The 13681-nt window shown below is 43.7% G+C and overlaps 1 protein-coding gene across 1 annotated transcript in view; it reads left to right on the plus strand.

Moving 5' to 3' along the window:
* Window positions 1-13681, plus strand: part of snap25a (synaptosome associated protein 25a) — a 32389-nt gene that overhangs the window by 5159 nt on the left and 13549 nt on the right. Inside the window, exons 2-3 of the mRNA XM_035617602.2 lie at window positions 9943-10086; window positions 11838-11879. Of these exons, the coding sequence (XP_035473495.1) occupies window positions 10015-10086; window positions 11838-11879 (114 nt within the window). The 5' untranslated portion in view covers window positions 9943-10014. The remainder of the gene's footprint in view (window positions 1-9942; window positions 10087-11837; window positions 11880-13681) is intronic.

The following is a 13681-nucleotide window of genomic DNA, read 5'->3' on the forward strand; positions in this document are numbered from 1 at the left end:
AGTGCAGCTGACCGGGGCCGTCGCTGCAGGTTAGGGCCTCTGCATTGCTTTGATATAAACCTTTAACAGTCTGATATGTCTATGATAGTTCACAGTCATTTTAATTTCTTTTTTTACTTCATCAAACAGCACACACTATCGCATTGTAAAGGCCGCATGCATTACAGGGCATAATGGGACGCGAGGTGTGATGTATTATGTATCATGCATCTGGTTTGACTTTGTAATGAGTTTTTAGCTACACAGTCGTCACATTGGTTATCAAACCTGTCAGCTTTGTGCATGTTTTACAGTCGATTTCACCGTATTTTTCCGGCGCTGGTTTGAATATATACATAATGTGTTGGCATTAATGTCCGTCTACCCCCCAGTGAGCAGTATCTGTATTAGTGATTCTTTCAGACTGACCTGCGCTGGAGGTCATCATTGTAGCATTTGCTCTAGGAATTGAACTTTTATATTATATAATTTTTATTGACAGTTCTTCGCCGACATGGACTAGTACTTTTATTTATACTTTTTTAAAACAGATTTTTAGCAGTATTATCCCTGAAATCACAAATCTGAATCACAGTTCTACAGTAGCCCTAGATAAAAAAAGGCAGCGGAGGTTTAATTTGATGTTTTTATGCGTTTCCTGTCAGAAGGTATTTCTCATCCCGCTGGGTGCACGTAATCACTTGTGTGTTTATGACTTCACAAATATTTAAGTGGCTCGTAATGTGACACTGAAGTGGCCTGGCTACTAAAATCCATGACCGTGGCTGAAGTAGAGAATCATTTTGTAAGAATTGGATGTATCCTGTAGATCTGCGAACTTAACCTCTGGAGATTACAGATTGGATTTTTTTCTCTTTCTTTTGCTGGAAACTCGTATTCACAATCCCCGAGTGTACAAAGGTGTTCCATGCCAAAAAGCTGTGGCCGAAGGGGTAGTGAAAGTCATGAATATAGATTATGTAATAACAGTTTGTTGGCCTCTTAGTGCTGCGTCGCTGAAAACGTCGGGAATTCTTCCTTTTCACTCTGCGGTTCACTTGAACAGATTATTCCATCTAACTCGCAGATATGAAAAGAACATCTGCTGCATTTTTCACCCACGGAGCCTTCACACCTCCCTCCCCTGACATTTATTACGCTGTAAAACACGAGAGGTTGTGCTTCTAATTCAAAACCAACAACCTCCTGACACCCCGACACCCCGTCTGAACCTATCCCACTCTGTGTCGCCCGTCCACTTCACTGCCAACATCAGCCCGTGAGCAGCCTTCCCTGTCATCTTTTGCTTGCCAAATGCCATATCTCCATGTGACTCTGGGTATCTCCCTCGAGTATGAGGGCAGAATGATGAAGCCAGAACCCCTTTCACGCACAGAAACCACACCGGAGACTGTGAGCGCACGGGCTGAAGGGCGTGGTGAGCTGCGCATACTAAAATATGGCCTCGTTTTGTTCGGTTTCTCATCCCTGTTCATGTGCACTCTCTGTCTCTCTCGTCTTCCTACCTTCACTTAAAAGTAAACGCGTCAGTCTGCGCCGCTGAGATTGTCCTTGTCTTGTCCATCCATCTACTGCCCCTTCTATTCTGCTCTCCACTTGTTTCCAAGCAGCAGGGATCTGTCTGATAAGGAGCCGTGCAGCTCGGCAACAGTGAGCAGAAGGGGAATGGCGGGAAATTCGCCAGGCTTGCCCTTGTCTAGCACCCCTCAGACTATCTGGTCTCTATTAGCAAACGCGGCCGCAACACCACCTTCGAGAGAGACAGTAAATAGGATGATGACAGTGTTGTTTTTACTTCGGCGCTGAATGATAATTTATGAGGCAGTTTTACATTAACATACGCACAGGCCATTTTGTGGCTATCCCTCAAGCTTTGTAAAGTGAGTGGTTACTCCGGAAAAAGATAGAGTTGATGATGAGAGGAGAGGATATGACTGGAATACTATGAATGTCGCTTCGTGTAATTATGGTTCCGACACTTCCGGAAAGCTGTAAAACTTCCAGCATCCCAGATTCACACCTGCTCTCAGGGACCAACTTGACTGTCAGCGGCACCTTAAATGCCTTAGTAACCACAATATGCAATTCCCAACAGTTGTTTCCTATTGTAAAATCTGCTTTGCCCTGACCCTCTTACTGTAAATACCTTAGTAAACTGCCATGGGCATTGGTACGATGTGTCCTGTAGGATCTGCTTATGTGTTGTACAACATGCCTTGTAGGAAATTGTGAATAGATTGGGTGAGTGTTTGTATCTCTGCTTATAGAGAACACAGCATGTTGGTTCTTCACCAACCCAGTCGCTCTGCCTTTTATGGTGATCACATCAAGTCATTTCTTGGAGACTTTAATACATTCTTCTATTTCTGGTCTCTCCTGCTTCGTTGCACCGAAACATCACTAATGAAAAAATAACGTTTCAGGCAAATTCGTATTCTTTATGCAACCTGTCCTTTATGCAACCTACGGCTGATTTAGACACTATAGAACACTTTTCTCACTCATTGGAACTCAATGATACCGTTTGCGAGACTCATTTTAGGTTAATATACAGATATACACATGTTTTGTCCAACTGACCGTCCACAATCCAAAGATATTTAGTTTAATATTGTTTAGTTTAAGAGTCTTTTTTGGGGCATTTTTTTTTTAAACTGTTGTCTAAGTCAGTGAGTGTAAGTTAATACTAGCCATCATTTGACCAGTCGACAGAATGCTCCCATTCCCATGTAGCCATGTTGGCAGAATGTTTAAAAAGATCAAATGGTCAAATCATTTCTGAACAGTTTTGGTGATGAGAAAGTAGTAGACAAATAGTTTCCCCTTCTTTAAATCTGGCTCTGATTGCAAATTTGAAACAGATTGTTTACAGTGGGGCCGGATGAATAAGTGATGGGGTCTTGGACTCCTCAGGTCAATAATTCATGACATTCTTTTCTGGAGCGGACCACTGGGAACGTCGCTTCAGCACTTAAGGCTAAATCCTCTGTGCAGAGAGCGCTGCTGCTGTGGTGACACTCGGGCTTGGATGATGAGTAACATAACAGCACTGCTGTCATTGTTCAGACTCGCTGTGGTTTCCTGGAAGGACAGCGTTGTCTTTCTGCCATGTTGTAATGTGTTGGAACTTGCTAACGAGGATAGGAGAAAACATTTTAGCGTACGTAGTTATTCATCTTTCCTTTGAGCCGCAAAATGGCTGCTGGAATTTTTATAGCACTAGATATCATTTTAAATTTACAATGTCATCTTGTGGCCAAATGACAAATCAGCTATGGCCACTCAACCTATTTTAGCTTAGTACTTTTGTTACTTCAGTCCTCTGTAAGGAGAGATAACAGTCATATAAGTGAGGCACTATGGGAACCCCCACAATTTTTTGCGTAACAAGATTTTTTTTTATAGGTGCAATTCATATCAATCTTTCAACTGTCTCTGTGCTAACTGTAGCCATTAGATTAGTTCTATATACTGCCAGGCCTGAAGATGACCTTTATTTCCAGTTATTGTCATTTGAACTCAGTGTTGATCCGGCTCTGAATATCACAAGCTGGTTAAGTAGAGCAGAATTAAAATATGCAAAAAAACAAATCTAACAGCAGAGGGATCAGGGAGGGAAATTTTTTTGAATTGCTTAACTGTATCAATCACGCTCGACTGATGTTTCACAATTATTTATGACTTGAGAAGCCCACAACAAGATGCTCAGCCGTTTCCATCAAGGATCTGACACTAAAAAAAAGATTAAACAAAAAAGAGATGAGAGACGACAGAGACGGAGCGTCTGAAACGAAAAACTGGAAAGCAAACAAAATGGCAGCCAACAAGCGGACACACACACGCACACACACACACACACACACACACACACACATTAATACATGTGTGGAGCCACAGAAGAAAGAGACACATCTATCTCTGCGTGCATGAAACATTAGAAAAATCTACTGTCTGCTCTTGCCGCAAGGCACAACAGAGCTCGACACATCTTACCACCGCGGCAATATTCTGCCTCATATCAATATGTCTGTCTCTGTCAGGCAAAGATGTACTACAATACTGTATTTGGCCATCTTAGTGCTGAGTTTCAGCTGAATATGGATTGATTCATGGTGGTTACAAGTTTGGTCCAATCAAAGTTTTACAGAGGTCGAAAGTAGAGAGAGAGAGAAAAAAAGACAGTCTGAGGAGATGAGAGATATTACAGGCAAGAAGAGGAAGAGAAACGGGAAGGTGTTGAGGCGGAGCAGCTGGTGGGGGCTGGTAATCTTCTCCAGGTAGAATGTGATTGGACTGAGAATGAAATATGCCGTCCTCCAGGAGGGGATGCGTGTGAGGAATGGAAATAAGGGTGTATATATATTTTTTTTTATTGTTCCCATGGTTATTACAATGAAGTGTCACTCCTGAGGTAGTAAACAAGGGGGGGATGGATGGATGGACGGATGGATGCATGGATGGAGAGTAAGATGGATATTCGATCAAAAATTCATGGATGTTTTTTATGACTGCAGAGATTGTAGTGTGGTGCCATGTTTTATTGCTCAGACAGTTGTTTCCAAATACCGTTCATGAATGTGCAGTGTTCATCTTCATCCCAGTTACTGCCTGATACTCCATGATAATTGACATATACATCACAGCACCTTTTCCAGTGCCATAAATGAAATCATGCTGCTAATCAGCAAACGTCATGCTGCCACACTCCTTGGGGCAACGTGGATGTAATAGTGTGTGTGTATGCCTGCATATACATCACTGTACCCGCTTTGTTAGTGCAACGTGCTCCTGTGTAGTTTTTTTCCCTATGAGTTTTCCTGCTCTTGTTCTTTATTTCCTTCCTGTCTAATTCAGGACAAAGGGTCACAGTGCTCACCATTTCCTGTCATAAATGTCAGCGTCGGAGTAACACACGACGACAAGGTGACAGAAGCCCAGGGGCAGAGTTTGCTGTGGGCGTGTGTCAACACACAGCAGCGGGCACAGAGGTGGATTTCATATATGCAGGCAGTGGGCGGGGGCTGCGGACTTCCTTCGTACTTCCCCTCCCAATCCCTTTGTGTTAACAAAAGGCCTTCTCTAACCACCTGTGTGGCAACTGTCGGGCGATGCCACTGTGTTCGTTACACAAAGGATTCAGTCCGTTTCTACAGCGTTCCCTATACACCCGACGAATGCAAAGCAATGTGCAATACATTAGTCTGTTTAGGATTACACATAACTGGATTACTGCCGTCTGATTTCAAAGTAAAACGATTATGGTTGCTGATAAAATTGAGGTAATGTTGTTTCATAAGCGAAGCAGTTAGTCATTTGAGTGGGCAGTGGAGCGGTTCCCTATTACCACTGGTTTGTAGCACATTTCAGTAGCATGATTCTAAAAACTTGAATCTGTCGCCTCTTCAGTGTACATTTTTTATGTATACCGTACGGGAAGAAGTCCTGATTTTTCCTGAAAGAAGTTTATTATCCTCATTCCAAAGTGACGACAAAGGCCTTTGTGTGAGGGATTAAAAAATTAACTATCTGTCAGCTGGTGCCGCCCAACGTTTAATCAGACGGGAATCTCCAGACAGTTTCCTTCATGAGTCCTTTGAGAGGGCAAGCCTGCTGGCTAAAGATTCTGTGACTCAAAGGTCACCAGTTTAATTCTAGTAATGGTATCTCTCAGTGGCATTTTAACTCCTCCATGTGGCCTCTACCTGCTCGATGTCTGCATCAGCGTATGAATACCTTTTCGTTGCTGGACGGGAACAGCGATAAACTATTTTGCACAAGTTGGACTGGAGTAAAAGTCAGAATTGGTACAACCCCTTTGTTTTCTTACCTTTTGGTTGCTGATCCGCCAGAATGAATTTGCTCAGACGCCTGTTGAAATATTTCTTTTGTTTATTCTTATTGACTCTACAGTTTGCACGTAAGAGGTTCTTCTGGGTAGTGGACCTAGTAGCAGAACACCGTATGAAATGAAAATGGTTAAATGAACAAATTGACGGAAATTGTCAAGTTGTAGACATCTGGAGTTTGAATCTATGGCCATTTACTGCATGTCTATTTACCTCCCTCTCCACTGTGTCTGTCAAACAAAGCAGAAATGCCAGGGAAGAGATACACTTGAAATATATTTCTAGCGTTGGCAATATTGACCAATACTTTTCCTACAGAAGTAGCAACAATAGAGACAGACATTTAAGAGATTACAGAGAAAAAGACATTTTATCTGTAAACATTGCCGGATCTGAGAAATCATATCACATCACACGACTCTCTTGGCTTAAAGATGTCCACTGACAAACCAAAAACACCGTAGCTTTTCCGGTAGCTTTTGAGCGTATCCCATGGTCTTCTTCACTAAAGGGAACCGGCTCAAGTGTCCTCAGTCATTCACTGAAGATGGCTCAAGGATACAGTCAAAAGCACCAGGAATGGTTGAATTCTTAAAAATGTATATTACCTCTCATTTCCGTAATCATAAATGACTGCACTGACTAGATCTCAGATAATTACTGTAAATGCTTCAATGTGTAATAACGTTGCTGTTTGATATAATCCTCACCCATTATGAATCCAAGGCTCTTCCTCTAGGATCACTTTTGCAGTCTAAATGCAAATGAACGTTAACATAAATTCGTCATTTTAGGTGTAGTAAATTCTGACCCCCAAAACATGCACTGAGATGAATGCACTGATTATAAAAGCCTGTGCTTTCATAACACGTACTCCACCAGCATTTCGTATCTGTTCTGAGGATGAACCTGCTCCGGTGCTGAAGCAGGCGGCGTTTAGGGCAGCCAAGATTCAAAATGTGGCGCCCGTAATTGAGTGGTGAAGTAAAAGGTCAGCGTGGCCTGGCAAGACTGAATTGCCAGAATTCAGTTGCATAACTGCGCGGGCAGGCGATGATGCCCTCGCTTCCTTCAGCGAGTCGTCCTGAAGAGTGTTTTTTTTGTTGACTCGATTCAGACACTAAGCACTGCACTGCACAGTCCGGTCGGCGGTTTATGTAACCCAACATGGCCGCTGCTGTTGTGAGGCGATGCAGGAGAGCGAGAGGACAAGGGAAAAGGGGGAGCAGGGATGTGAGAGGGATGGAATATACGTGATTCACCAATATAATTGTTTCCGACTGTGCTACTGCAGATAGTGGAAAGATCTATATAAACTGTAAACTGTAATAAAAGACTGCTGTACACGGTGCTAGAGCTGTCATATACACGTCTGAATCCATCCTCAGAGGTGAATGATGGATCCATACTCCAACCCAGGGAGTTTTTTAATGAATCAGACCTGTGTGATATTCCCGCAGCTGTAAAAAAAAAAAAAAAAAAAAAGACTTCATATCCTGTGTGCCGCAGTGGCGTGTGGCCAGCAGATGTTGTTGTTTGGTCACATCTCTGGGCACACAGGTGGATGAGGCAAACACGTAGGGTACATGGGGACGTCCGAGGCAGAATATCAACCAGAATGTTTCGCTCAGTCGCCAGGATGAGGCATGTCCCGGTGGGTGAATCCGTCTGTCCTAAAACGCAGACCCTCGCCATGTACCTGATCAGTGTTCACCTGACATCTTGCTTTGGATTTAGACTGTATTGTTACTGTACATTTCGTTTAGCAGACGCTTTTGTCCAAAGTGCAGTCAACCATGAAGATATTACCCAAAAAGTGCAAGAGTCAGAGAACATAAACATTTATCAAATAGGCAAAAAATTTCATTTCATAATAGTTTTTTGGGGGGGGAAAGAAATACTAGATTTTTTTCTTGACAAAAAAATGCATTTACCGTTCCTCTAATAAGCTTGATCATTGCATACACAAATATGAATAGCAGAAAAAAGGCTTGTCACTGTAGCACCTATGAAAGTACATTAAGACTAATGTTTGCGAGAAGACTTTGTATATTTGTTTCCTCAGATTTGTTCCCCACCTTCACACCCACTAGCGTTAGATCATTTTAGGGGAGGCAGAAACAGACACTGTAGATACGACACAGACATATTGTCACTTTATAAGTTTGATAAAACAAACACTGTTCACACACTGCGGGTACAGAGCAGCGGCTGGAATATCTGGCTCGCCGTAGCCGCTACGCGTCTTAACCAGATATTTGCCAACTTTGTCCATCTGCTTCTTGGTGACATTGGACTCAGATGATGCTTTTCTGAGCATGTTGTGACAAGTGACAGCTTGTGATTCATTGTTAACGTAAAAAATATTGACACACTTGACAACAAGAAATCTTGCCACTTGTGGTGGTCATTTTTGCACAAAGCTCGACAAAACTCGGTCAACGTCAAGCACCACAAACGATATGATTTTTTTCGAGAGAGATGAATTAGGCCATTATAGGGTAGATATAAAATTACGGAAAAACGAACCCTGAAATGCAGTTTGCTCATCAAGCTGCCAATGGATAAAATATTGTGTTTCAATGTTCCTGATCATTTTAAATCCAATAATGTCTCTTCGTGGAACTCCAGAGAAAAATATCGGAGTCTTGTCCGATGGTTGATGTACTTTACCAGCAGTGATGCTGTTCGGTGCTCAGAGGATAGGATTTACTCAACTAGTCTGATATTTGAAGTATAGGCTTTATAGGTTTTATAAGAAGAGACGAGAAACCCTTGTAGGGCTTTAGTTTGTGGTGGATTCTCATTGGGATTGGCACTACTAGTGGCCCAGAGTGGACCCAGACATTTGATTCAGTTTATATTCTATTGTATCTCTCTGAGAATGTGAATAAAAATATGTGTCGCTCCCTCTCTTCAAGCCATCAGCCAGTCTTTCATTGTTGTTTTCCTGTGTGCTAGACTCCATTATTGTCGGGGGATTACCTCACAGCCACAGAATTGGGGAAAGGAATTATATTTGATTCTTCTAATTTAATTTGTCACGCTAAACTTGGTTGCCAGTTTGTGAGGATGTCTCGTAGACATTGCCATCGGTAATATCTCTGACTCATCTGACACGTGACAAGATGTTTTAAGATCATCTCTCCAGTCATCCTTCATCCGCAGGGCTGGTGATACTTGCCTCTCATGACCCGCGGAGGGTAGGAACGGATGGATCACGGCTACAGGGTTAAACATGCTGTTTGTGTGACTTCTGTGGCTAATCCCGCAGAATCCCAGTCAATCCCGCCTGTCTGAGACTGGCACGCCTCTGCAAACATCACTTGCCTTTTTTCCCTCTCCATTCACGATCCCATAAGCAAACACTGCTTCCGCAATCTTCTTAATCCTCCATTATATCGCCTGCAACAGCAAACAGAGACTCGGGACACGGCAGCTCCCTACTGGCCCCCCACCAATGGTTTTATTTGTTCGATTGTATGACTTTTATTAGTATTATCCACTTTCATTCGGCCCATTTTGTTGCATGCAACATTTTTGTTTTTTCTCTCTGATTTTTTCCTCATCCCCCATGAAATACATGACACATTTTTGTACCTTTGGCTTTTAGCTGCTGTTGTTGTTGTTATCCAGAGCAGCCTGATGCCAGCGGGTATTAAATAGGTGCTCAAGGACGTCTCAATAGGACACGTTCCCCGATGACGGACTGTATATAACCCACAAGTCTGTCTTGAATAAGCCGCGGAACAATTAGCAACCCCGAGTAAACCTTTGTCGCTGTTACATTGCGTCTTTTAAATGATCGGTCACCACCGGGCTGTCTCAGCCTCCAGTCAAACGCTGCCTCTGCTCGTGTCTAATCCTCCTCCTCGGAGACCTTCAAAGAGAAGAGTGTGATGCTGTGTTGACGTTGATCCTGCATGTGATTACTGGTACATTTTCGTTCTTTGATAAAACAGCAGTCGCACATCAAATTACCCAAGATGTCCAAAAGCCTGAAGTCGGTTTGCGCCTCGGTGGACCGTTTCCACCGCAGCAATCCAACTCTCCATCCTAAAGGCTTTCCCTCATCATATTCTTGCCTCTCTTCCAGCCCTCCCCAGATTCCCACTAGGATCTTCTCTTCCCTGTTGGAGACCTTCTCCACCCCCCACTTCCAGCAGCCATGGCAGATGACGCGGACATGCGCAATGAGCTGTCGGACATGCAGCAACGCGCCGACCAGCTCGCCGACGAGGTGAGAACAGCACGCTCGCCGCATCACGGTGGCGTACAGACATGACACACGTTTAAGCACATGCTGACTAACAGAGACCTGACTCGGGCACAGTCAGACAAAATTTAAAATGCGTAAATAGACAAACATGCTATAACTACACAACTACATGCTCATAATATGAATATGAATATTTGTACCATAATATTAACATGGTTTTAAAGCAGGATTTTAAAGAAGGATTCCTTCATTGCTTGAATGCATAATAATAGAAATTATACAGCACCATGTCATTGTCTGCCCTGGGCTGTGTGTGTGTGTGTGTGTGTGTGTGTGTGTGTGTGTGTGTGTGTGTGTGTGTGTGTGTGTGTGTGTGTGTGTGTGTGTGTGTGTGTGTGTGTGTGTGTGTGTGTGTGTGTGTGTGTGTGTGTGTGTGTGTGTGTGTGTGTGTGTGTGTGTGTGTGTGTGTGTGTGTGTGTGTGTGTGTGTGTGTGTGTGAGTGTACCAGACACAAATGTGTGTGAATATGCGATTGTGTCTGCGTTCATGTGAAGGAATGTGCTACAGCCTCCCAGTGTGTGTGTGTGTGTGAGTGTGAGAGAGAGAGAGAGAGAGAGAGCGAGACAGAGAGTGACGTCTCAGTCATGGCCCAGAGCAGATCAGCCCACACCCCTCCAGCTTCACATACGACTCACACTGGCACAGCTGAGCAGAATATTAAACACAGAGACACACACACACACAGGCATGAACGTAGGGCATGCACAAAATGGCGGCGTCGGAATAACGCTTTTTTCCTCTGTTGCACGGACTCACACACGAGCTCTCAGATCCACAGAGAGGACAGCGGGTCATGTAATGCCCATTTCAGATCAAAGAACATGAGGTCAAGCTCTAATTTACCAGCGCAGATGACAATGGGTGAAAGGGAAAGATGAACGAATGAGGAAAGAGACAGATGAGCTGGAAAACAAGAAGAACGAAAAATAGACTAACTATCAAAAACAAATGGCCGCTCAAATAAAGGCCGTGTCCCATTCCACTCCTTACCCAACCCCCCCTTTTCCTCAACCCCCACTGCTGTGGGAGATCAGCCGCGCTCGCAGCGAGGCGAAGCTGTGTCATTGTGAGAAGGACTAGATATCGCAGCGCGCCGTCCCTGCCGACCGGCTCCGGCAAGCAAAGCTGTGCTCTGCAGCCCCACGCGTGTTAGAGAGGGAACTGGAACGTGCAGCTTCATATCTGTCACCGCACAGGCTGATGATGATAAACACCCAGCAGTCAGGGGGGAAAGGACAGAGAGGGAGGGATCCAAGAACGCTTCTTCTCGATGCATTCGTGTTTAGGCTGCATTCCCGAGTAAATCATTGGTGAGATACTAGATCTGAAACGAGTCGATTCAATTGATTGCTAGTGTGAAAATAAACTTCCTCAAAATCAGCCAGCGTTACTGCTACTACCAGCTTTCCCATCATAGGGTCGGAGACAGTCCGTCTCTGTGGGTTCATGTTGAGTTTGTGTCGATAAACATCAGACATCGATTCTCTCTGTGTCCTGCTGATTGTTCACATTGACTCCACTTTGTTGTGATGCATGCCCGCTTACGCACAATTCAGCGAGCGCACACAGGCACACGATGAAGCGTTTCGCTTCCATGTGCTACGCACACACACCCGACGTAACAGCACTCATGAAAAACAGTCTTGCAACGACGTCTGAACGTGCCCCGCCATTTCGGATGGAAACTAATCATATCTCCTATCTGTCCACAGTCACTGGAGAGCACTCGTCGCATGCTGCAGCTGGTGGAAGAGGTAAGAAAAACCCATTAACCATCATGCGCCGGTGTTGGTGTTAAAGTTTAATTTACAGTTTATCAGTAGAAACTAAGACAAAATATATACAGACTGCAGGAAGATTAAATAAATTCAGTGACACAGGAAGTCTGTCATTTCTGATATACTTTGGGTAAAGCTCTTCTGCACGGAAAAGATTGATAAATCATATTCAACCTGCAGAAGAAAGAATCTATTTCAGTCCATGGGTGTTTGATCACAGAACCCTATTACATATTTCTGTTCCAGTAGTTTGAATATAACGTCTATGAGGCTATTTTATTTTGTTCCTGTATTATAATATTTTCTACGGAATTTTCCCTTTCAGCACTTTGGTATGGGAGGAATGACTCCAACACGAAAAGAATTATAGTATGTTCATCATTTGAGCACACGTGGTATTTTGAGTCCTTGATTGAGAAATAATTACACTTTTATGGATTATTTGCAAATTCTAGTAAATTCCTTACCCTTGCTTTAATTGTAAATTTGCATGAGCCGGCATCACCGAGACAGTGTCACACAGGGTCCACATTATTCTCTTACAGGTTTCTTATTGACACATGAGGCATAGGAGCAGAGCTGACTGTGTCCTGGCACAGTGAGGACGGTTAGAGTCTCCCTGTTGTCTCTGGAGAAACTCTTTTAAATATGCCAAATATTATTTGGCAAGGAATGAGACCTTATTTGGCCTTCGGACAAGGCTGAACAAACTGAATACGATTTAAGTTTTGGTCCCACACTGATTCGGGACAATGACAAGTCTCAGTGACGAGAAATGACACGTCCCTGCTAACACGCAATTCACTATTTTAATGTTGAGCTGGGTGATTCCACTCCACTTGCAGGACTGTGCCTTAAATAACTAAATCATTAGCTTAGCTTAACAGACTGGTGTCTGTCTAAATATTTAAAAAAAGAACCAACTATCAGCACATTTTAAATATTGTGTCGCATTGATTTAATCTGCTCAAGTGTAAAAGTGCTTTTACAGGAGTTATGCACTATACTTCTGTTTCTTGGCAGGTCAAAGTTTGAGCTAACCATCTCCCGGCTCTTGCGTCATATATAATGGATATTGATAAGAGTCGTATTGACTTTTATTTTTATTTAACTCTCGGCTAGCTTTCATAGGGTAACCCGACAGCTGATTTGTTTATGTGAATGGAACATGACATGGGCATAAACACCCTGCGTACCTGGTTTGACTCTGTGTGCGACTACTGTTGCTATCAAAAAAAAAAATGAAGTGCCGGCCACTTTACTGATTTCTGACACTAGCGAATCCAAATTTCGGTGTTAGCTCTAAATCACACATCATTGCTCCGTTCTAATTGCCTGAATCCATTAGCCCTCTGGACCGTGACTGAGCAAACCGTGAGTCAACTGAGTGATGGCGTGAATAGCGCATTATAGGAAATGAACTCAGCGGTGAGAGACAGAGAGAGGGGGGTGGCAACCCAAATTTTTATTGGCTCATGTAACATTCAGGCCAATAAATAACAGTGTAATAAACTGAGGGTGAAAGATGAGGAGAAAACGGAAGGGGCTGGGAGTGACAAGCTGACGGAGGGAGGGAGGCAGGAAAAGGATGAGAGCGAAGGATGCGAGGAGAGAAAAGGCACGGACAGCTGGGGGGGGGGGCGGGGGCGTCTGACAAGCTCCCGGTGCACATCTCAAGGTCATGTTGATCATCAGTCGACATATTTTCACCACACCGCTCCGCCGCTATATGACCGTAGTGCAGGGTGGGGAGGTGATGAAGGAGGGAGGCACAGTTG

Source organism: Scophthalmus maximus, chromosome 18 (genome assembly GCF_022379125.1).
Source record: "Scophthalmus maximus strain ysfricsl-2021 chromosome 18, ASM2237912v1, whole genome shotgun sequence".
NCBI classification, from domain to species: Eukaryota; Metazoa; Chordata; class Actinopteri; order Pleuronectiformes; family Scophthalmidae; genus Scophthalmus; species Scophthalmus maximus.